The sequence below is a fragment of the Nerophis lumbriciformis genome, linkage group LG11 (genome assembly GCF_033978685.3).
Source record: "Nerophis lumbriciformis linkage group LG11, RoL_Nlum_v2.1, whole genome shotgun sequence".
Lineage (NCBI taxonomy): Eukaryota > Metazoa > Chordata > Actinopteri > Syngnathiformes > Syngnathidae > Nerophis > Nerophis lumbriciformis.
In genome coordinates this window covers 20352399-20376970 of record NC_084558.2, presented here as the reverse complement: position 1 = coordinate 20376970, position 24572 = coordinate 20352399, and the positions used below count along the sequence as shown (strand labels likewise).

At 39.5% G+C, this 24572-nt stretch overlaps 1 protein-coding gene across 1 annotated transcript; it reads left to right on the top strand.

The window, feature by feature from the left end:
• The first annotated feature begins 45 nt into the window (after positions 1 to 45).
• On the top strand, positions 46 to 23176 carry naglu (N-acetylglucosaminidase, alpha). The gene is made up of 6 exons (XM_061967084.1): positions 46 to 539; positions 8316 to 8463; positions 10333 to 10479; positions 12900 to 12985; positions 16062 to 16318; positions 21601 to 23176. The coding sequence occupies exons 1-6, from the start codon at positions 127 to 129 to the stop codon at positions 22812 to 22814; spliced, it is 2265 nt and encodes a 754-aa protein (XP_061823068.1). The 5' UTR covers positions 46 to 126; the 3' UTR covers positions 22815 to 23176.
• The last annotated feature ends 1396 nt before the right edge of the window (positions 23177 to 24572 follow it).

The following is a 24572-nucleotide window of genomic DNA, read 5'->3' as shown; positions in this document are numbered from 1 at the left end:
TAGAAGGCCTTTTCTGATTGGCTGTTACTTCCTGGAGAACGTAACGCTTCCTGGTCAACTACAAATGGAACGATCGTGTTGATTTAAAAACTGCGCTGCGGTGGGAAACCTGTTAAAGGGATTGAAATGTCGCACAGAAGGGATTGTAGCCTCGTCGTAGTCGTCGTGCTTTGCCTGTGTGCGACTGCGACATGTACGTTCTCCACTTTGGATCATCTCAAGCCGCAACGCGGCGATAAGACGCAGGGCAGAGCTGTGATCGAGCTGCTGAGACGCCTGCTGGGCAACAGATCCACGGAGTTCATCGTCGTAGTCAACAGGAACCTTTCCAACGATAGCCTGGACGTGTGCGAGCTCAGGTCCACCAAAAACAACAAGATAGTCGCCACGGGTAACACCGGAGTGTCGGTGGCCTCAGGGATTTACAACTACTTGAAATATTTCTGTAACTGTCACGTTTCCTGGTCGGGTGACCAGCTGGACCTACCTCGTCCTCTGCCCAAACTCTCCGGTGTCCTCCGCATCAACACCCAGCACAGGTCAGTCACCTGCGCCCTGTATTGTATTTTATGACACATAACCAACTTTTTGGCTTTCGTGACCAATAACGTCACGTCAGGCTTTTCAAGAGCAACTTAAAAAAAAAAGAGACATGTCCCAAGTAAATATCACAGCAGAGGAGCAACTTCCTATTAATAATTGGTATGCAAACGTCTCACAGGCGCCCCACCCTCCACAACTGTGAGATCATTTATGTATTATTATTATTTTTTTGAATTTTATTAACCTTTATTTATAATATGCAACATTTATATACAATCAAGAAATACAAACAATAAAAACAAGTACAGAAACTGTACAATAACAGTACAAAACAGCGCCAGGGGGTTGTAAATTCAATAAAGTAACTAAAATAGAATGCAATATATATATATATATATATATATATATATATATATATATATATATATATATATATGTAATGGCCCTAGTGTGTGAATGTGAGTGTGAATGTTGTCTGTCTATCTGTGTTGGCCCAGTGATGAGCTGGCGACTTGTCCAGGGTGTACCCCGCCTTCCGCCCGATTGTAGCTGAGATAGGCTCCAGCGCCCCCCGCGACCCCAAAAGGAAATAAGCGGTAGAAAATGGATGGATGGATGGATGTAACAACATGTAAAGCCATAGGCTCACACAAGTTACGTAATTCATTTAAATTTGGAACACCGCATCATAGTTTTCACAGCTTTTTAGTTGTTAGAGGTAGAGAGTGTTTTAATACCTCTAAAGCAGGGGTCACCAACGCGGTGCCCGCGGGCACCAGGTCGCCCGTAAGGACCAGATGAGTAGCTCGCTGGCCTGTTCTAAAAATAGCTCAATATAGCAGCACTTACCAGTGAGCTGCCTCTATTTTTTAAATTTTATTTATTTACTAGCAAGCTGGTCTCGCTTTGCTCGACATTTTTAATTCTAAGAGAGACAAAACTCAAATAGAATTTGAAAATCCAAGAAAATATTTTAAAGACTTGGTCTTCACTAACTGACTAAGAAACAGATAACAGATTTGGTGTCCAGTTCAAAGTGTGACATGATTTATTTAACAATTTGAGAGTTGACTTTTGTATTTTACATGAGTTATTATTTGTACAAACATGGTGCAAAGTAATTCATGATTTGTTAAAAAAAATGTTAGTGGCTAGCTAGTTAAAATTGGATATGTTTGTGATTTCACAAGACTGTTTTAGAAGTGATCATTTGAAAATGTTCAATTTGAAAAATGTGCACTTAGAGGAAATATAAAAATAAAGTGTTGCATATTGATATTTATCTGTTTCTATATATATTTATTGTGAGAAATCATTAAGATTGTTTCCACAAAGATAAATATAATTAATTATTAATAATAACATAGAGTTAAAGGTAAATTGAGCAAATTGGCTATTTCTGGCAATTTATTTAAGTGTGTATCAAACTGGTAGCCCTTCGCATTAATCAGTACCCAAGAAGTAGCTCTTGGTTTCAAAAAGGTTGGTGACCCCCGCTCTAAAGGCTTAGTTGGCCACATGCGTGGACAGCACCTTTTAGCTCTTATTTCCAAAATTGTGTACACTACTGAATTGGGGTCTTATTGCCCTTATGTGTACACTTATACTGCCATATGGTGGTGTCAGAAGAGTATAACATACAATGGAATTTGGAAAAAAAAGTGTAAAAATAAGAATTAGCATGTCACTAAACATGAAGTACCGGTACATGTTTGTTACTTATGGACTAAGTACATCATATCAAAAGAGGATTCTTAGTTTTTATTCTAATTAGGATCCAATAAGCCCAAATAGCAAAGAGAAATAAAAAAAAGCATGTAAACAAACAGCTTGGGCCTTAAGAGGTTTAAAGCAGAGTTCTAATTCTTTTTTAAAGGCACAAAAAACAGGTCGGGTATTTAGCAACTTACATTTATGAATATAAAACTTAGCCAACAGTATAATGAGGTGGCAAAAGTAAAAATCCCTTTCAAATTTGTTTTCATACTGTGTAACTCCAAATAGCACATCTTTAAAACAAAGCACAAATTTGTCATGAATATTGTCCAGGATCACTTATGTATTTTCTCGTCCACCCCAAAAGGACTATAGTCACACATAAGCATAAAAAGTCATTAACCTGATTATTTCGAAAATTAAAGCCTTAACTGGTGTTAAAAAGCATTAAATATGATGTCCAGAGGCATAGAATTGCAATTAGCAACAAAAAAAAAGACAACAAAACAAACATTGGGGTAAAAACTAAACTTAAAAATGCTCAATAATTATTCAAGTGCAATGTTTGCTCAAATATATGAGTCCTTTTTTATTTTGATGTTTGTATACTTATTTAGGATAATTTAATAATCCATCCATCCATTTTCTACCGCTTGTCCCTTAACGGGTTGCGGGGGGTACTGGAGCTTATCTCAGCTGCATTCGGGCGGAAGGCGGGGTAAACCCTGGACAAGTCGCTACCTCATCACAGGGCCAACACAGATAGACAGACAACATTCACACTCACATTCACACACTAGGGACAATGGAGGTGGGAGGAAGCCGGAGTACTCGGAGGAAACCCATGCAGTCACGGGGAGAACATGCAAACTCCACACAGAAAGATCCCGAGCCCAGGATCGAACCCAGGAGCTTCGTATTGTGAGGCACACGCACTAACCCCTGTACCACCGTGTTACCCCATCACACGGGCGGAAGTTTTCATTAATGTAGTATTTTTAACCATAATTTAATTCTAATGGTTAAAATACTACATTAATGAAAACTTCCACCCGTGTGCAGCTGGGATAGGCTCCAGAACCCCCCGCGACCCGGAAGACCCATAAAAAAAGAGAAAAACATACAGTATGTGTTCTTGTCTCACAAAGGGATTGTCAATGATAGGCAAAATTCCGAAAAAAAGGCAGTTTCCCTTTGAAGGGGTTATATTAAGAAGCAACAGGAAAACCGTTTATTCCAAAAGACAGTATTGCCTCAGGATCACAAAATACCATAACCATAAAGTTGAAAGTCTAACTGATAAGAGTACACAAAACAAAGAGAAACGCTATTTACATGAAAGCTAAACCTCTACTTGTATAGGAACCCCCACAACGACGTACAGTATGACAATTGGAAAAAGACTAGATAGCAAACTTAAAGGTAAATACACAGACTAATTAGACCACTGAATACACCGGGACTAGACACAAGGCAAAGGAGAGAGCTGATTGGAGGAAACGGGGGCAAGACACATCCAGACACAAACAAGCACACGGGGAACAAAACATCGGACAACCAGAAACCGATTATGACACCATGAGTGTTTCAATAGAAAAACAGAATGCACAAGTTTTGTTATTTTGGTTAGGTTAGTTATACTTATTGATGGGGTTTGGCATCATTTTAATTTGGACGATTCCAATTCCTCGTTTCGATTCCGGTTCCCATTCATTTACGATTCAGATTTAGTTTAAAAAAAACAAAAAAAAACTAATTTCTCACGAGGCTATTACAACCATTGCTCAAATATAAATCCTTTTTGAATGTTTTTCCCTGAGTTGTAAACATGAACAAAAATGACCCCTCCCCACCCCATTTTGTTTTTTCAAATATCGATTTAATCACTTGCAGCTGGGATAGGCTACATCCTCCCGTGACCCCTAGAGGGACAAGCGGTAGAAAATGGATGGATTACTCTAATCACTCTTGTATCTGTCATATACTGATACTACCCTTGGTATCAACACTACCGATTTATGGATTGATCTGTCTTCCCCTTACAATCTGCCAGTGGCAGCTAAACACCAACAGAGCTGCCCAACAGTTGTTGTTATATTATCTTCTCTAGACTCTTATTAACTTGTTAATTTCTTGTTAATAACTGCTTACTTTCTGCTGTAACGCTCTTCAGTCTACACTTCTTAAACATTACTAAGCCCATATTTATTGTTGTTTCAAGCTAGTTTAGAGGCTATTTTAGTGAATCGGTTGCCTGCTCCTGCTTGCTCTTACTCTGTCCGTAATACGTTTAGCATCGATTTGTAAGTCCATCCATCCTACTGCTTGACCGCTGGGGGTCCTGGAGCCTATCCCAGCTGCACACGCGCGGAAGGCAAGGTACACCCTGGACAAGTCGCCACCTCATCGCAGGGCCAATTCTTCCAGTCAGCGGACTGAGCATCAAAAGTAGGACTCAATGTTTGAAGATTTGGACGGTCCTGGGAGAATCAGAATGTAAGACCCGGTTCCTCAACCTACTTATTGATACCTTATTGATCCCAAAAGTAAATGTAGTCGCAGAAAACCCCCCAAAAACCGTAAGTAATAATTCTACACACAGTCGCAAGAACCAGCTAATGCAGCAAGATAAAGTTTGGAAAGTACAGTAATCATAAACCTTACACAACTTGTTCAGCATCACAGAGCCTATCTCAGCAGACTTTCGGTACACATTCATGCACAACACCTGTGTGAAATTATTTAACGAACATAACATGCATGCTTTAAAAATTGTTTAACATGCATGCTTTTAAATTGTGGAAGAAAACCGGAATACCAAGAATAATCGAGATGTAATCATCATCATCATCGATTATCAATCACCAATCGCAATAACAAAATAGTTATGATATGGTGTATTTTAGAGACAAACTATCATGGTCTTTGTCTCTTACATTTATTCAGCTAACAGTGCTACCAAATGTCCAGAAAAGACGGAAATACTAAAGCTGCGTCACAGACCACAAGGACCACAACAGTGATTTCTGACTCCGTTTCCATGCAGTAAATTAGTCTGATTCCTCAAATAGATTGGCTCTAAAGAAAATCAGAAAAACCCATGGAAACGCCTTAATCCTAAAGTTGTAGGATGTTTTATACTGTGTCACTGGACCATTGTCTTTAGCGCCCCGAGTGGTAGTGACCACTGGTGTGTGCCAGAGACCGTGGTCTGTCCATCGGCTACAATGCGTGCTGGAGTAATATTAGGGGAGAAAATTTAAAACCCTCGCAGAGTCTGTGGCAAAATACAGCCATTTATTTAGTTTCCATGAAATCAGTGTGTTTATCTAGTTGACTACTAACGTTTGAGAAGTCTCAGCTCCATCTGATGTAACTCAGCACATCAAATCCGTGAGTGCACGACAAGAGGAGCATTGTAAGACATTGTATTTCATTGTTTACTGGGGGCAGGATGAAAGACTTGCGGTGACTTGGTCCTTTTTAATGGACCGTTTCTCTCAATTAACTGTTGAGAGTTAGACCCGCATCAGCTCACCCCAGTTATGTCATGTGCGCAGTGCGCTGACTGAAAAAGCCATATGAAGCATGGCAAAGCGTGCCACGCTTTCCCTGTCTTGACGATATCATAAAAGTTAATTATTAAATAATTATCTTCGATGCGCCATATCACAACATACGTTATTTTTTACTTATTTGCAACTGGACTGTTCAGTTTGTATTAAAAGACGTTTTGCCTCTCATCCACGCAGTCTTCATCAGTTCATCAGTAGACTTAGATTGGTTAGATCTGCAGGTGCCAACATCCCAACAATTTATACTCTACAATAAAAGTTTGTGGAATAAAATGAAATGGAACAAATGGAACTTTATTGTCATTGCACTTAAAAAGTACAACAAAATTAAATGTTCAGTACAAACCTGTCCAAGAACAGACCCGGAAAAAACCTCTAGCAAAGCATACATATTACCACAAACAAACACATGACTTGCAACGAGAGGCGCAGGGGGCGGGCATCCGGCCCGAAGCTACCGCTACAAGGGGCGCTGCATCGTTGTTCATCATACCCTAGGCCGAGGCGTGGGATGTGGGGTACAAGTTTGTGTGGGGTGTATTTTCCATGGATGTATTTTGCATGTTTGTGTGTAAACCTGAAGAGTAGCTTTGTTCCTCAACCTTGGTGCTTGCAGAGTGTTATAGCGATAACACAGCCAGTCGGTCTAACAAAAGTCAACAAACAACAAGTGTGTGTCCATGAAAGACACAGGAAGAAATATAGAGGAGTCTCATAGCACCGCTCCAGCAGGGAAAACAATCCAGATTAGAATGTTTGTGTTTTAGCGAGTGAAAACAAACTTAAGCGTTTCACTCAAATTGTCTATTTCTGGTCCTTACATTCATCAAACTTCGCCTTGCAGAGCAGAAAGCTTCTCCAAGATGTTATCTAGTTTGTGATTAAGTTCAGAACCACAAAAGTCTGACTCCCCACAGCGCTGCCCATTCTTCAGTCATTTGTGGCAGCTTTAGGGTACCTTGAACGGCTGCCAATTTGTCGATACACCAGGACAATGCGTACTCCAATCAGCATGTGTACTGTTATCATGGTTTTGAAAAGGTAGAAGTTTTCAATGCCCTCGACTGAAAGAATCAGCAGGCACGCAACATTCCACTTCTCCCAAGAGTCCATCATGTGTCCAGCAACAAACGTTCCGTCAGGACAGAACGGGCAATGCAAGAGTATTACTGTTACACCGAGCGTGCGCTTTTGTGCAAGTGTTTGTGTCGATGTTTGTCAGACGCACCAACAGGGATGCAATGGTTATAGGTTTTGACTGTCAATTATAGTCTTATTAATAATGGTTAATAATTTTTTCATCATTATTATGCATTGATTAATTTCACAACACAAAAGGTTTAAAATCACATACTATAAACATTTCTCTGAGATTTTTTTGTTATTTATTACCATAGAAAATAACAATAATCAAATAGTAATTTTATAATGGCAGTACAAAACAATAAAATATAAACAAAAACATTATTATAATACAATATAAACAATTGTATTATTAATATAAGATTAAGATCACTTTATTGATCCCCAATGGGAAAATGTTAGTCGTGTGTAGTAATAAACTCAAGTGTTGCAGTCATCGACTGTCATCCATGCCTATTTATTCATTTTTAATCATCTGTTTTATGCTGTGTTAATAATAACCGGTATGTACATCATAATTTTCCCATGGTATAGTGCTGTTATTCTACAAGCTCCTGATGTTGTGTTAGTGTTTTACACATGCTATATTAACTTCAATGTCTATAGTTTATTCAACACGGACAGGAAGTAGCAATCTAACATTAAAATGGTCACTGAATGAAACTCTTGACAGGAGTACCTGTTGCTGTTTGTCTGCACTGAACTGACTTCACGCTAAGTTTCTGATTGCAAGTGACACGTTTATGTTTAACTCTCTACCAAGTAATTTATTCACTAAGCAACTTGCCACTAACATAATTTAACTTGTTTATTATGTCTTACCTTTACTTTGGCGTGTAAAGCTGCACTATATTTGACATATTAGACCACGCAGTCACAACTTTCTTTTGGCAGGTTTGGCAAATAGGTGAGCCATTGTCTTCAATGACTCCCTTGGTCTTGCCCCGAATGTTTCCACACTTTTTGGGGGGTGGGAAAAGTCTGCTGCTTTGTCCTGCTGCTATATTTAAGCTAATGTAGCATATTAGTGTGTCCCTCGATAGGCAAATATATATACCCGTGCATCGCTGGTGTAACTTTGTTTTTGTTCTGTGCAGGTTGCGCCGAAAACAACATACCAACATATTATCAATTTATAGCGGGCAAGGAGGACTGAAAATTGTAGTGTAGTGGAGCCTTTGAGATTAAATAATTGTGATGTTTTAATCAGGTCTAATAATAAAATTAGTTAATTGTTGCATCCCTACGACCAACACACCCAAACACCAGTCTCCTGTGTCCTCACTTAACATGCATTCTGACTTATAACGCATCAGCTCACGAATGGTTTGTGTCCAGGTTCCGCTACTACCAGAATGTCTGCACTGTTAGCTATTCCTCTGTGTGGTGGGACTGGCCAAGGTGGGAAAGAGAGATTGACTGGATGGCGCTTAATGGAATCAATCTACCACTGGCCTTCACTGGCCAAGAGGCCTTGTGGCAAGAGGTAGGAACAGAAACCTGATTAACTCTCACCATTTACCACCCTCTATAAAAATGTGCTAACAGACAACTGATTTTTAATAATCATACAAAAAATAAAGATTCTGCTCACCCTCCCATAAATCACCTATTTTTTACAAAACGTTCAATAATTGTTGGGATTTTTGGTCTTTAAAATGCCACTTTGATCACTTAAGAGCAGGAGTGCCCATTATGTCAATCGCGAGCTCCCGGTCGATCGCAGAGGGTGTGTCAGTCGACCGCCGGCCAGGCATTAAAAAAATTGACCTAAAAATTAGTGATCACAAATCTTCACTATGACGTGTCTTGATTGACATTCAAGGCACCCGAGGATCTTGTAAAATGATGCTGGCTGCTGCGAGCTCAGTGTGAAGGAAAACGTTTTTATTTCAACCGTACTTCCCGTCAAAAGCCTAAAGACTGACCGCACAGTTCCTGTCTCATAATAAAAGTGCTGCTCCATCCTACCTGCGCTAACAAAATAAGAGACTCCGAAAGCTAGCGCAAACAAGCTAGCAAGCCACAGAGTTTGCCGTCAATGTATTTCTTGTAAAGTGTATAAAAACAAGTATGGAAGCTGGACAAACAAGATGCCAAAACCAACCACTTCAATGTGGTATTGGACAGAAAGGAGGACTGGTTTTCTCCTCCTCAGTGTGAAATTGAAAATGTGGAAGTTATCAGCACTACTGTGAATTTTGTCTGATTCCAATCAATGCAAGTCATCAGAATCAGGTATTACCATAACTTATATTCTTGTCTGCATGAAAGAAAGGAATCTTTATGTTAAACATGCATGCATTTTGTACACCTTTAACATGTGAACAAACACGGCAAAATAAAATAAAATAATAATTATACACATATATATATATATATCTATACATCTCGCTCGCTCGCCTGCTGAAAAAGTGTGGGCACCCCTGCTTAAGATTGTCTGTTAGAGCAGAAGTTCTTAACCTTTTGAACTTCGAGGCCCAACTTTTCCACTACAGGGGGCCCAAGGCTTACTCTCATATTAACACTTAATTAGTAATATTACACTTGATTTTAATTGTATTCAATAATTGTATCTAACTTACTTACAGTTTACAACCTTGTCAAATGATACGAAAGCATGTGTTCATCACAAAGATTATTATCAAGGCTTAGGTCAGGCCGATTACAAAATACATACTAATCAAATATACTGCAAAAGAAGGGACTCAATAAAACATGAAAATACATTTACCGTACATGGAATTTATATAGAAGTAAAAAAAAAATTAAAAAAAAAAATGAATAAAAATAATCAAATAAACTGTCAATACAATTAAAACGCAAACGAAAATAGAGCTTTAACACTTTAGTCATAATTTTTGCGATTCAGAAAATTCTCTATGATTTTAGATCTGGGCGTCTTATTTGTTTGATATTGTCATTACTGCCAAAAGTGGTGTAGTGTTTTACAAGTGGGACCACAGCTGAGGAACAAATATTTTTGGTGGTCCTCTCGGTGGTTGGTTAAGAAACACTTCGTTAGACTAAATCCGCACTTGCAGCCCCACATTTTCGAAGATTTTTTTTCTCTGCTTTAATACAAAAATAGTTCCTAGCTTGAAGGAGATCATTACTGTCCAGAGTAGTAAAAATATATTTTTCTTATTTTCTTTCTTTTCATAAAACTGGAAATATGTGATGCATTACATTGTATTGTATCCATGTTCAAAATAAACTGAAACTGAACTGAACGATAAACATATTGTACAATAGCAAATGTGATCTAATTGAACCTGTAATCTATATAAGCAGAAGTCATGCAAACACCCACTATCACTGATTGACTAACATGTACCTAATGTATCTTTTTAAGGTTTATCGTGCCCTTGGTTTAAACCAGTCAGAAATTGAAGAGTTCTTCTCTGGCCCAGCGTTTCTTGCATGGAACCGAATGGGGAACATGTTCAGGTTTGGGGGACCTTTGCCACAGTCCTGGCATGTGAACCAGCTCTACCTCCAGGTACTGTCTTCTATACACAATTATTCAATCATCATTATAAACTACAAATATTTTCAAACTCAACGCAATATTAGAAATTGTTCCAGTTGTTTTGAATTGGCCATGTACAGTATTTAAAGTTTTGTTTAAATAAAGTAGATAGAATTGACAATCGTGAATACATTATTTCAAGTTGTATTTGTTTGTAGAATATGACAAATAACAAATTGACTTCTTTCACAGGGCACTATTTTGAAATGAATAAACAAAACGCAATGTACAGTAAAATATGGCTTTTCAGATGAAATATTGTTCACATTCCTCGATTTAAACCTTTCTATAAAATGGTTTTAAAAAAGCAGTTTGCCCAATGTCTATATTGGTGTGGGGCAAATTACTTAAATTAAAAAAATGCAACTGCTAACTGGTTACTTTCTCCAAAAAGTAATTAATTTCATAACATAATTACTAATTTGTGTATGTAATTTTTCCATTTATTTTTGCTCTTTACTGAAAACATTTGGATTAGATTTCAAAAGATCCCCCTTAATTCCAAGTAATTACATATATTGGAATCCGTGAAAGTCTTAAAGGGGAACTGCAGTTTTTTGGGGGAATTTTGCCAATCGTTCACAATCATTTTGTGAGACAAGAACACACACATCTTTTTTTTGGGGTGGGAGGGATTTTGAAGATGATAAAAAACGCTTGAAAGATGCGACTTATAGAAGTCAACATTGTAGCCTTCAAAGTCCTCTAAAACAACTTTAAAACCCTCCATCAATTTATATACACACTGCAAGTCTATATATAATGTAGTAACAGACATGTTCATAACATATGAAATATGTACACTATTTACCGTATTTTGGTCATTTTAATCATTGCCGGAACTAATTCTTTGACACATTTATTTCTGTTTCCATAGCAGTGCACGACCGACAATGTGTGTTCGTTCTTCCGAACACAAAACGCTTGTGTGTGTTCTAATCATGGGAGACTTGGTAACAGACGACTATTTTTGGACAAATTAAGATTTATAACCTTATCTATTTGAATCTGAATTTATGGAGGATAAACTACTGCTTCTAGAAGCGAGTACCAAGGAAGAGTGAGACGTTGAGCAGACGGAAGCTGACACAGTGAGGTGAGAGTGAATCGAAGCTGCAAAATGTGGAACTCGAAAGCCAAGCTATTTTGACATAAATGGAGTGCTTACCCATAACTAAAATAAAGTAAGAATAGTTTTGTGCTCAGACTGCAGCAGTGCATTTATCAGCATGAAAATATAGCTTCAGAAACAAGACAGTATTTAACATATGAAATAGTTCTGAATTCTTTAGAATAAATAAAGCTGGAACTGTAGTAAATGTGTGGTAAAGTCAAAAAACATGTCACAATAATTGAAATAAAGAAAGAATAGGTAAGCAGTATTACAAAGTCCAAAGGAGTGTAGAAGTAATAAGAGGAGGTAATATAACTATAAAAGAGGAAGATATCATTACAAGAATGAGGCTATGACATAAATATCTAAATAGCTCATTGAAATTAATAGGGAAACACAACACAGGGCTGTGTGATGGTTGTCATCAAATCGAAAATGTAAAGCATGTATTAATACTAGAAGTGGGAATCTTTGGGCATCATTTCATGATTTGATTACAATTATAATTCAGGAGCTTGGATTTCCCTCCCTCTCTCCCTCCCTCCCTTTAATCTTCCCTTTATTAGAGCATTATTTTTACCTGAGGTTTTTCAGTAAAGCGCACAGGGTGGCAGAACTTTGTAATGTTTGCGTTGGCATTGATAAATACATAAAAATGTAACCTTGTAAAAAACATTGAAAACTGTGGTTACACATTGAGCCCACCAAATGGCGACAAAGACCGCTGATGATGATGCCAAGTCACAATTTTAGACCTTTACGACATTTGAACCACCTTAAACATATCAATGCCCACCAATGGTCAAATAGATAAATTATTTATTAACATATTTGAATAGTCATATGAGTGTGGTTTGGGGCTTAGATGATTGCTCCCCGGGGGGAGGACTACAATGTTAGACTTTGAAAACCCATGCTATATAGGGTTCAAGTCCAGATATTGACTTGGTCGTACCTTCCACTTCTTGCCCATGTTGTTGTTTTGGATCATTATCTTGGTGCTCAACAAAGAATCTCCCTCAGTTTGGTAGTTTTCAACTTGGTAGTTTTGTACGAAGGAGTATCTTCTAAATCGGGTATCTGATCATAATGTAACTACGTATAAATAAAAGCTATCTCAGGTCCAATAATCATCTTTAAATGTCAAACCCAAATTGTTTTTATAAATTTAATTGATTGATCTCCGTGTTCTTATACTTTTTGGAGGAGGAATGTAATCATGCTACCATTCTGCAAGGCTCTTCCTCTTTATAATCCTGTAACTTTCTTTTTACAGTTTAAAATTTTGGAACGAATGAGATCATTTGGCATGATTCCAGTGCTGCCAGCCTTCTCTGGGAATATTCCAAGGGGAATCCTCAGGTAGACAAAATGGTTACTGCAAGCAACTATCTCATCACTGGTATTAATGCTAGCTGAGCATTATGATTATTATGATTGGTTATGTATCTGCTGTGTTGTGCTGTATACTTGTTAATACAATAAATAACCAAGTTCCTTTCCACGTTGACATGCATTTCAAATTATTAATAAAGCTAAACAAAGAAGACTCCCGGGCGCGGCCACCGCTGCTGCCCACTGCTCCCCTCACCTCCCAGGGGGTGAACAAGAGATGGGTCAAATGCAGAGGACAAATTTCACCACACCTAGTGGTGTGACAATCATTGGTACTTTAACTTAACTTTAACTTTAACTTAAGTTGATACCAATAATTGATAATCAATGATACATTTTAAAGTTTTAAAACAGCCTCGCTCCAATTATTGCCTGCTTCAAATCAACACCCTGTCTTCTTTGCACTTTAGGTACATAAATAACCAGGCTACATTTACATTATGTTATGTTCTTTCCTACAAAGGTTAATAGTTCAGTGGAATGCATGGTAGTGATCAGTGCTGGGCGATATAGAACAAAACTGACATCCCGGTATTTTAGGCCGAATGGTGATATATGGTATATAACAGTATTTTAAACAAAACGTGCGAAGTGTTTACTTTAAACTCAACACCACATTACTGTAGCTAACTGTGTTCTGAAAATTACTTTTTTTTAAAGTAATTAATTATAGTTACTTGTTACTTAACCAAAACATACATTTAATGTAATAACTAATGGAATTACTCTTTAATAAATGTAATTAATTACTAAGGAAAGTAATTAATGCGTTACTTAAAAAAAAACAATATTTAAAGTTTTTTTTTTTTTTTTTGTCATATGCAGTTTATGAGAGCAGCGTGTGGGTGCTTTGAAAAGGTGGTGTCTGTTGCTAAGCGACGTGTGAAGTCAGTGAGGGTTTCAGCCAAACTGTTTTTGTTATCTTTAGCAGTTAGCAGCGACAGGAGCTATGTTAACAGTCCGGGTACGTCGACTGTGCGCGAAGGTGAATGTGGCGGGAGGTACAGCATTGCGCTATATATATATATATATATATATATATATATATATATATATATATATATATATATATATATATATATATATATATATATATATATATACTGGTATACTGTTTATGTATATCTATATATATATATATATATATATATATAGATGTAGTTTATGTATATCTATATCTATCTATGTCTTATATATATATATATATATATATATATATACTGTATATGTGTATATATATATATATACTGTGTGTGTATATATATATATATATATATATATATATATATATTTATATACTGTGTGTATATATATATATATATATATATATATATATATATATATATATATATATGACATTTATTTAATACGGTCGAGTCATAAAAATCAATGACAACGGCAACCTTGTGCAAAATAATCATTAAGACTCCAAATGAGATTGGAAATAGTCCACATATTCAGAACAAATTGCAGGAATACAGTAGAATAGAAGGTTAATTACTGTAGTTCAATCAAACCCCTTAAAAGTAATTAATGACAGCAGCAACTTTGTACAAAATAAACAACACTAAATAGGTCTGTCCATAAAAAGTTAGGGATATTTGGCTTCAGGGTGAAATTTCAGGATGAGCCTAAAATGCAGTATAACTTTACTGATAAACTTAGTTTAACCTTCTCTAAACTTTTGAATACACAACTGTTCAAGTGTTTCAGTACTTTTTGCAGCATTTGTTGTTCTCGGACTAGGAGCTGAATGTCAAAATTCACAGCAGGTGTGCGATCCATGAATCGACCAGGAATCGTTAGAGTGCATTTTAGATTACCGTATTTTCCGCACTATAAGGCGCACCTAAAAACCTGCAATTTCCTCAAAAGCTGACAGTGCGCCTTATAATCCGGTGCACCTTATATATGGACCAATATTGAGCCACAACAGGTCTCGCAACTACGGTAACTACGCTGACTTCATTTTCCCCCTTCTACGGCTGCTTACCGTAGAAGAAGAAGCGCTTCTTCTTCTACGGGGAAAAATTAAGTCGGCGGCTGCTTACCGTAGAAGAAGAATTTCTTCTTCTACGGTAAGCAGCCTAGAAGAACTTCTTCTTCTACGGTAAGAAGCCGCCGACTTCATTTTCCCCCGTAGAAGAAGAAGTGCTTCTTCTTCTACGATAAGCAGCCGTAGAAGGGGGAAAATGAAGTCGGCGGCTGCTTACCGTAGAAGAAGAACTTCTGCATGCGTTTCTCACTCTTTCCTGTGTCTCCTTCTCACAGACAGACAAGCGCACCTTCTTACATACGTCACATACTGTCACGTCATACGTCACATACGTATACACCTTCGCGCAGCAAAGAGGTAGCAGCATGGGTAACATTAACTGTGATGCTAGGGCAGGCGTGCGAGTGGTAATACGAGAGAGAGAAGGTGCGAATCTGGTAACAAATGAAGGAATAATTAATTCGCCCAAAAAACAGCAGAGGGTCCATCGTCTGGCGGTGGTTTGGCTTCAAGTGGGAATATGTCGAACAGACAACTGTAATTTGTCAAGTGTGGGGCAAAAGCGTTGCTATAAAAAGTAGCATTACTGCTAATATGTAGCATCATTTGAAAAGTCCCCTGCTAGAGAATGAAGAGTGCTTACTCCGCATGTCAACATCTCCGTTCGGTGCCACACGTCCACACCATCAAAATGCCGAGGCAAACATTTCCAGATCAACACCGTATGAAAAAAATAGTGATTTTTTGAGTTGTGATTTCCCTCTGCATGAAAGTTTAAAATGAGCATATATTGATGCAGTATGAAGAAGAATGTTTTAATGTAGACACAGAATCATCATACTGCTGTGATTATATGCATCAAGTGTTCATTCAAGGCTAAGGCAAAATATCAAGATATATATCGTGTATCGCGATATGGCCTTAAAATATCGCGATATTAAAAAAAGGCCATATCGCCCAGCCCTAGTTGTAAGGCTTTGTTTTTATAAAGTACCAGTAAGTGTTGTGTGTCAATGGTTCCCTCACTGAACATATTTTATTTTGCAGGTTGTATCCAGAAGCGAATGTAACAAGACTGGGACCTTGGGCTCACTTCAACTGCAGTTTCTCCTGCTCTTATATCCTGGATCCCCAGGATCCACTTTTCCTCCAGATTGGTTCTCTCTATCTATCCCAGGTGGTAAAACAATTTGGGACCGACCACATCTACAACACCGACACCTTCAATGAGATGACTCCACCTTCCTCAGACCCTGCCTACCTGTCGGCAGTCAGTCGGTCCGTCTTTGCCTCAATGACTGCAGGTGATCTTCTTTTACATTTTGTAATGAATGTGTATTTACTGGTGGAGATTTCCTGGTTGCATTACATGTCGCTACCCTTACATCAAAGTGTTAGCAATGCTAACCTCACATTTTAACAGAAAAGTCTCTCACATTTGGCATTAGATGTTTTCCGATTTGCATCAACACAAATAAATACAGTGCTCCCAAAAGATTTCATAGTATTTTAAATTTCAATATCTGAATGACATGTCCAAATCAAACTAAAATAAATAAAATAGGTTTCATGTTGAAAAATAAAGGTTCTATAGGTATAGATATTGTAACAAATTTCATAAAGCTTAAACATTTTTCAATACAGGCGGTCTGTGTACCAACGTTTCGTGGTTTCGTACTTACTCCAATGAATTATTAATACTGTACAAAAAGAAATCATAACAAGCGTGTGATTGAAGGATATGTAGTAACACGTCGATACACTGAGGGGTGACGTCTCTTTCTTTCTTTATAAGTATTTTTTTCCCCCTTGCTTATGATTCCCAATCAGGGGGTAGACGCTGCTAAAGGCAGTGTGGCAAAGAAATGGAAATTGAAAATAGACTTTGTAAAATGTTCAGAAAGTGAACAAACACTTATCAACATTGACTGTATGCCTGGTCCAAGCTGCTTAAAGGCCGCAACCATCATCAAGGATAAAGATCACACCCTTGAACATGTACATATATCTGCTCCTATGAAATGGACAATTAAACAGTGACAGTACTGTTTGATTCCCAAGGATGAAGCCCTTGAATTAGGACACAGATATTCACCTGTTCATACACAGTAATGGAAATAACTGAATTTTTCAAGTAACAAGTAATCAAACTACTAGTGTTGGGAAAATTACTTAATGTGTTATTAATACCCTAAAAAGTAAACTAATTACCAACAGAATTAAATTGTAATAAATTACCAGGAAAAATATTTATTGTGTTATGAATGAATAAATGAATTAATTATTTTTTAATTTTCATTGGACATGTACAATGAAATTGAAGTGCAAGACCCTATAGAGTAGTTGTGGAATACAAAATAACCAGTAGGTAATCTGGCTGTCTATATACACATTGATGTAAGCATGAATGTAAACATACTGCACGGGGAGCAACCATGTTTGTAAACGTATGACCAGTGAGCATCAAGGTAAACATAAATTGAATGCAGTAACTCCCCTCTCTTAGTGCACAATAGTCGTAGTAGGGGTTGTAGTAATTTATATTTATACCTTAGGAGCATTCAGAGCACTTATGGCCCCGGGGTAAAAGATAAACTTGAATCTATTTGTCCGGGTGAGCATGGCGCTGAAGCGCTTACCTGACCGCAGCTGTACAAAGTGTCTGTTGCCAGGGTGATATTGGTCCTTGAGGAGGGAAGAGGGCAGCTGATGATCTTTTGGGCCATTTTGACAACCTTTTGGAGCGCTCTCCTCTCTGCAGCTGTGCAGGTGACGAACCACACGCAGTTCCAGTAGGTGAAGATGTTTTCCACAAAACTGCAGTAGAAGGACACAAGCAGATCCTGTCTTGGATGGTAGTTCCTGAGTATTCTTAGGAAGTAGAGTCTCTGTTGTGCTTTTTTGATGATCGCCGTGGTGTTAGTTCTCCAGGACATGTCAATCTGAAGACCTAATCTTCACGCAACCCTTTATCAATGTACAGGGACAGAATGTCGGTCTTCTTCCTTCTTAAGTCTACTACCATCCCTCTGAGTTTCCAACTTGTTCAGCTGCAGGTTGTTGTCCTTGCAAAGCACTGACCGCTGCTCCATCTCATCGCGGTACGCGGTCTTGTCACCCCTGGAGATGCAGCTTTATGATTCGAACAGATTTGAACTTTATGATGGAGTTGCTGGGGTGGCCGGCGAAGAAGTGGTGATGGGTGTAAAGGGAGTAAAGTACAGGGCTCAGCACACAGCCTTGAGGTGAACCGGTGCTGAGGCTGAGGGTTGTAAAAGTGGGGGGACTTATCCTCCCCCTCTGGGGACGGTCGGACAGGAAGTCTTTGATCCAAAGGCAGGTGGCGTGAGGTAATCTCAGGTCTAGTAGTTTGGGCACCAGTCAATCGCAGAGGATGGTATTAAATGCCGAGATGAAGTCCATGTAGAGCAGCCGAGTGTAGCCCCCTTCTCCAGGTGAGATGGGGCAGAGTGGAAAGCTGTGGTGATAGCATCCTCCGTGAACCTGTTAGCTTTATAGGTGAACTGGTAGAGGTCCAGTCTGGGCGGGCGGAGTGAGATGATGTGGGGCCTGACTGCCTTTTAGAAGCACTTCATTGGATGGGGAGGGAGTGTCACTAGACAATAGTCGATCAGGCAGCTGATGTTTTTCTTTTTCTTAACCGGGATGATTGTGGAGGATTCCAGGCAGGCTGGTACAGTGACCTGGGACAGGGACTGGGTTAAGATCTTGGTGAGAACCCCCGCCAGTTGATCAGTGCAGTCTCTCAGCACTCAACACATACGACCCGGCTGCTTTTCTCTGGTTAAATTCCTTTAGTGTGCGTCCCATCTTGTGCTCCCTGAGGATGATGCTGCTGTGGGTCGGTGTGTGAGGTTTGGCCGTGGCTGCTTCTAATAGTGAGGCTGCTGCTGTTGGTGCCGCCTCAAAGCGTGTTTAGAAAGAGTTCAGCTCTTCCACCAGCTTAGGTTCATCCACGTCGGCTGAGAGGTGGCTGGGTTTGTTGTTGGTCAACCCTGCCACTTCTGCTTGGAGTTGTTGCTGTGGAAGCAGTCCTCAATCTTCTGCTTATAGCCTGCCTTAAACCTACTGATTCCATGCTTTAGGTTGGCTCTAGCGGCACTGTACAGCTCCTCGTCTCTGGATCTGAAGGCGGCGTGCTGCTCCCGGAGAAGACGCCGCACCTCTCCAATCATTCACGGCCTTGTGTTGGATAGACCCAGATGCGCTTCTCCACAGTGACAGAGTCTGTGCAGTGCTTGATATATCCCAGGACCGCTGAAGCGTACTGATCCAGGTCCTCCTGTTAGAAGACTTTCCAGGCTATGGTCTTGAAGCAGTCTTACTTACAGCTGTGAAGTGGTGCCTTCAGGTCACATTTTTGAAAAACAACATCTTTAGATGTTTCATGAGATTAGAGTGCATAATGAAATATCTGTGACTTTGAGTAAGTGCGTGTGCATGTGTGTTACGTCCAGGCATAGTTACGTCATTACGTGAGGGAAGCTGTCAAAGGGCGAAATCTACTGTCATTTCCTGACTATAGAGTGCACCTAATGCTTGCCAATGTTTGGACACATTTTATTTTGTATATATATTGGCTGCAAAAGCTGCAGGTGTACACATGGAAACACTTACACAGGTGCTTGTGTTTATTTCCAAATGTAACAAGAGACAGTGCCTGTAACACGGCACACTGTAGGAAAGGTCATTGAGTGTGTTCTTTGTCGTCCTCCTGTGCCCTGAAACGGCTAAAGTCATCTTCTTCGGCGAGTAGCGGTCGATCTTTATAGGGCCCATTAAGCGATCGTGCATTTCCAGTCTGTGCGGCGGCTGTTTCCTTTTTTTGATGCCCTGGTTGATCGACTTTGGCTTTTGGGCTGCCTCGTGTATTCTTTTTATTATGATGAAGGTGAGTCCATAACTTGCTAAATGGCTGATTGAATGATTGTGTGACAGTTTTATTTGTGATATATCTAAATAATTTGACTTTTTTTTTTCTTACCACAGTAACATTAATTGCTTTACGGTCTAAGTATTGTTCATACTGGCATTATTGGCCTACTAATTTACTAATGAATTTGGTTTTAGTCAACAGATCAAAGGGGTCATAGTATATATATTGTTTTCTAAATTTAAAACACTTTATTATGGTCTACATAACATGTAATGGTGGTGCGTTGGTCAAAATTTTGCGTGGATTTAGTTTTTCTGACTGTCTCTTCAGAATGCGTCTTGTTTACGTACCAAAGGCCTCCTCCATCCTGTCAGTCATGTTATAGCTTTTAGTGCTTCCATATCGAGTCTACTGACGGATACTGAAAATTGATTAAACTATTTATGAAGAGCACTGATGTATTTAGAATGCATTGATGTAAATTGTGTACAAATTGAGAACAGGAAGTAAACATATGTGTATGTAATTGATATGAAGTGGAAAAGGGATCGGATTAAATAAGCCTTGCTTCTTCCTACTCCTTTTTGGACATGTTGCAAAGAAAAATGAAAATATGTAAAACATGTAATGTATCATATATAAACTTTTTACATGTTTGAAATCAAGTTCAACCAATCAACCAAAGATATAAATTAGAACTATACGCTACTTTTGATTAGAAACTGCAACAGCGTATGATTTCAGCCAAGAAGATATAGAAAAGTAAGGAATGTATTGACGACAACTTTGGACGACATCTGAATAGAAATGGTGGACTCGTGCAAAGCTCTTTGGGTAATCCTCTACCATATATGGCGATATCCGCTAACATAACTAAAGCAAAATATGTCACTAAGGTGTCAAATTCCAAACGGTTCGTTTTAAGCAAGTTTAGAAGAAGGCAAGATTGTTTTATAAATATCTCCACCGTGCCTCTAGTGTTGGATTTGGGGTACTCCAAATAGGCAAAAACAGGTACGTAAATGTAAGAAAAGTTGGTTTCGCATAATAGGACCCCTTAGACTGCTCTTGTTCATAATTAGTCATTAATCGGTCTTCTGCTGAGTGGTACAGTTTTTTATGGTATGCTAATTTTGAAGGGTCCTTTGTGCAATTTGTGACAAAGAATACCAAAACTATTCAATCCATGACTAAATAAACAACAATGGGAATGGGAATAAGATCAAACGTACCTTTCAACAAACAAAGGATGTCTGGATAATGACACACCGAGAAGAACATGAAATGCTGAGTCCTCCATCGCTCTCCTTTGTGTTGTGTCATGTTCCTCTTTTCTCCTTGAATTTATTAGAGGCGTTCCTATGCTATACGATGTGACAATGTCGCAGATTCAGATTCACCCAACACGCAAAGGTTACCTGAACCTCACTACACCGCTTGGTTGAGTCTTTATCTTTAGGCTCAATTATATCTGAACTGAAGTTAAACCCCACAGTTTGCAAGCTGGCAAATTATTCCATGTGTTGTTAATTTCAAGAGAAATAATTGCCCCAGTTTGGGGACCCACAAATGACCTATTGTGTTACAAAGCTTAGCCCGCATCGAGCTCCCAACTGAGTTAGATATTTGAGCCATGTTCTAGAACATTCCCTTTCTTGTCCCTCATACATGTTTTTTTTCCTCCTCTAGTTGATCCTCAAGCAATTTGGCTGATGCAGGGATGGTTGTTCTTTAGTGATGCAGCTTTCTGGAAGCCTGCCCAGATTCAGGCCCTACTACACGGAGTGGCCCTTGGACGGATGATCGTGCTCGATTTGTTTGCCGAGACCGAGCCAATTTTCTCTTACACAGAGTCTTTCTACGGGCAGCCTTTCATCTGGTGCATGCTGCAAAACTTCGGGGGCAACAGCGGCTTTTTTGGCACGGTGGAGAGTATGAACTCGGGGCCTTTCAAAGCCTTGCATTTCCCCAACTCCACCATGGTGGGCATCGGTATGACGCCGGAGGGCATTGAGCAGAATCCCGTCATGTATGAGCTAATGAGCGAACTGGCGTGGCGCAAGGAGCCGGTCAACTTGGTCAAGTGGGCGTCTCTGTATGCTGTACGCCGTTACGGCACGACACAAGACGCCGTGATTGCCGCGTGGAGACTCCTGTTTTTCAGCGTCTATAACTGCACGGTACCACATTACCGAAATCATAACCACAGCCCACTGGTGCACCGGCCGTCTTTTCACATGAATACCGAACTATGGTACGATCCAGCAGACTTATTCAAAGCCTGGAAACTAATTATGGAAGCTTCGCCTTCGCTCGTGTCCAAGGAAACCTTCAGGTATGATCTTGTGGATGTGACTCGGCAGGTCTTGCAAGAGTTAACTACGTCCTATTACCTGGATATCACCGATGCCTTTCATAAACAGAAGTTACCAGAACTGCTAATTACAGGCGGTGTCCTCATCTACGACCTTTTCCCAGAGCTCAACCGTTTGCTTAGTAGCGATCGCAACTTCCTGTTGGGAACATGGCTGGAGCGTGCCAAGTCTCTAGCTATTGATGATGAGGAGGCCAAGGTCTACGACATGAACGCCAGGAACCAACTCACTCTGTGGGGCCCCAGCGGTGAAATCCTGGACTATGCCAGCAAGGAGTGGGGCGGCCTCATGGAGGACTACTATGCCCAGCGATGGGGACTGTTTGTGCAAACTCTGGTGGAGTGTCTGGACAGTGGACAGCCATTTAGGCAGGATGCCTTCAACCAGGCTGTTTTCCAAGTAGAGAAGGGATTCATTTATAACGGCCGAAAGTACTCCACTAAGCCTCAGGGCGATACGTACGAGATCGCTCGCAGGATCTTCCTAAAGTATTACCCGCAGGCCTTGAAAACCTTGAAAAGACTATAATGATTAGTAGAGACTACATTTTAGAAGCAAGGTGTTGATGAGGAACTGCAAGAAGAAAGTGAATTCTCAGAAAAAGCAAATCATGTTTTTGCCGATTCAGTCACTCCTTCTTGGAATGTTTTAAACGCTGTAAGAAAAAAATTATTCAAACTGAAGTGTACTAATCAAATGTCCAATGGAAGAGATGCAATGAAGACATTTTGGCTGCTTGTGAATATGCTGCCTCAAACTGTACGTGGGTATCTGCAGTAATCATTAGACCTTTCAGAGAAAGATCACATTTTTGTCATTCAACCCCAGTAGACTCTCCTTTTGACATTTGGATATCATCGAACATAAACACTCTAGTCTGTTTGCAAAAACTAATGTCTGCTTTCTGGTGCTTTGATGATTGGTATGCCCTTTTTTCACTCCATGTCACCTATTCAGCCTGCTTTTCTAGAGACTTGCTGCCAGGTCATCAAGGAACTATGGTTAGCAGAGTTTCCAGTCATGCCGAATTAAAACTATTGGGATTCCGTGTTGTTAAGAATCTCTAAAGGGGGACTGCACTTTTTTTGTGCACAAATGTTTAGAACACACGTTTCCTCTTTTCTTTGCGTCCTAAATAATAAAAAACTGCTTGCAAGAAGCGGCTAACAATGCAGGTAATTAGGATTAATTTATTCCGCCTATAAAGCCCTCTAAAAAACATCCAAAAAACGCCATAAATGCTCCTTTTATATGCCGTGACCTGCATATTACTCAAGCTATGGCAACATTATTGTAAGAGCTAACGTGAGGAACCAACTCAGTGGCCTAGTGGTTAGAGTGTCCGCCCTGAGATCAGTAGGTTGTGAGTTCAAACCCCGGCCGAGTCATACCAAAGACTATAAAAATGGGACCCATTACCTCCCTGCTTGGCACTCAGCATCAAGGGTTGGAATTGGGGGTTAAATCACCAAAAATGATTCCCGGGCGCGGCACCGCTGCTGCCCACTGCTCCCCTCACCTCCCAGGGGGTGAACAAGGGGATGGGTCAAATGCAGAGGACAAATTTCACCACACCTAGTGTGTGTGTGACAATCATTGGTACTTTAATTTTAACTTGAACTTTAACACGGTGCCTTGCTCACAGAGAGGTAAGCTAGTAGAAGGTTGTGGTCATAAGCAGAGAAGGTGGCCGACTTTTAAATTCTACTTAGACCCGAAGACATCGCTAAAGCAACCCAACATTTTTTACCTGAAGCATGATGATTATGAAGAATTGATCATCCAAATGTGGAACACAAGTCTCGTGCTGAAATATATAAACATTCCATCAGACGGCACCCCAGTGAGAGCAGACATTGTAAGTAAGTGATTGTTTTATTATGTTTGTAGCCTGTATTTCTTGTTTAGCACTCAGCACTACTGTTACATGATGCTTAGTGTTTCACTGGAGCTGGATCTGCTTATCGCTAAAGCTGCAACGATTAGTTGACAATGTCGACAATAAAATGTGTCGCCGACAAATATGTATGACGATTCACGTCGTCACTCGTATTTTTCCGGGCGGAAGTGGGTCACTCGCAATAACATTTTCAGTGATAACAAGTAAAGTTTGAGGATATTTCCTCTTATTCTTGTTAAAAACATGAATACCTTGCTCATAACGGACCTTGTTTTCATGGCAGTACTTCTGTGATAGACGAGCACCTAAAGCGGAGACATGATGTCGGACATCTGGGGGGAGGATGCGGACACAGCCTCTGTAAGAGTGTTAGCTTCTACCTTACT

Bases quoted from the DNA above. Each gene is read 5' to 3' on its own strand.
- naglu (XM_061967084.1), top strand. From the start codon at position 127: ATGTCGCACAGAAGGGATTGTAGCCTCGTCGTAGTCGTCGTGCTTTGC. The intron at 12,986-16,061 runs GTAGACAAAATG...TTTATTTTGCAG, and splicing joins ATTCCAAGGGGAATCCTCAG to GTTGTATCCAGAAGCGAATG. The intron at 16,319-21,600 runs GTGATCTTCTTT...TTCCTCCTCTAG, and splicing joins CTTTGCCTCAATGACTGCAG to TTGATCCTCAAGCAATTTGG.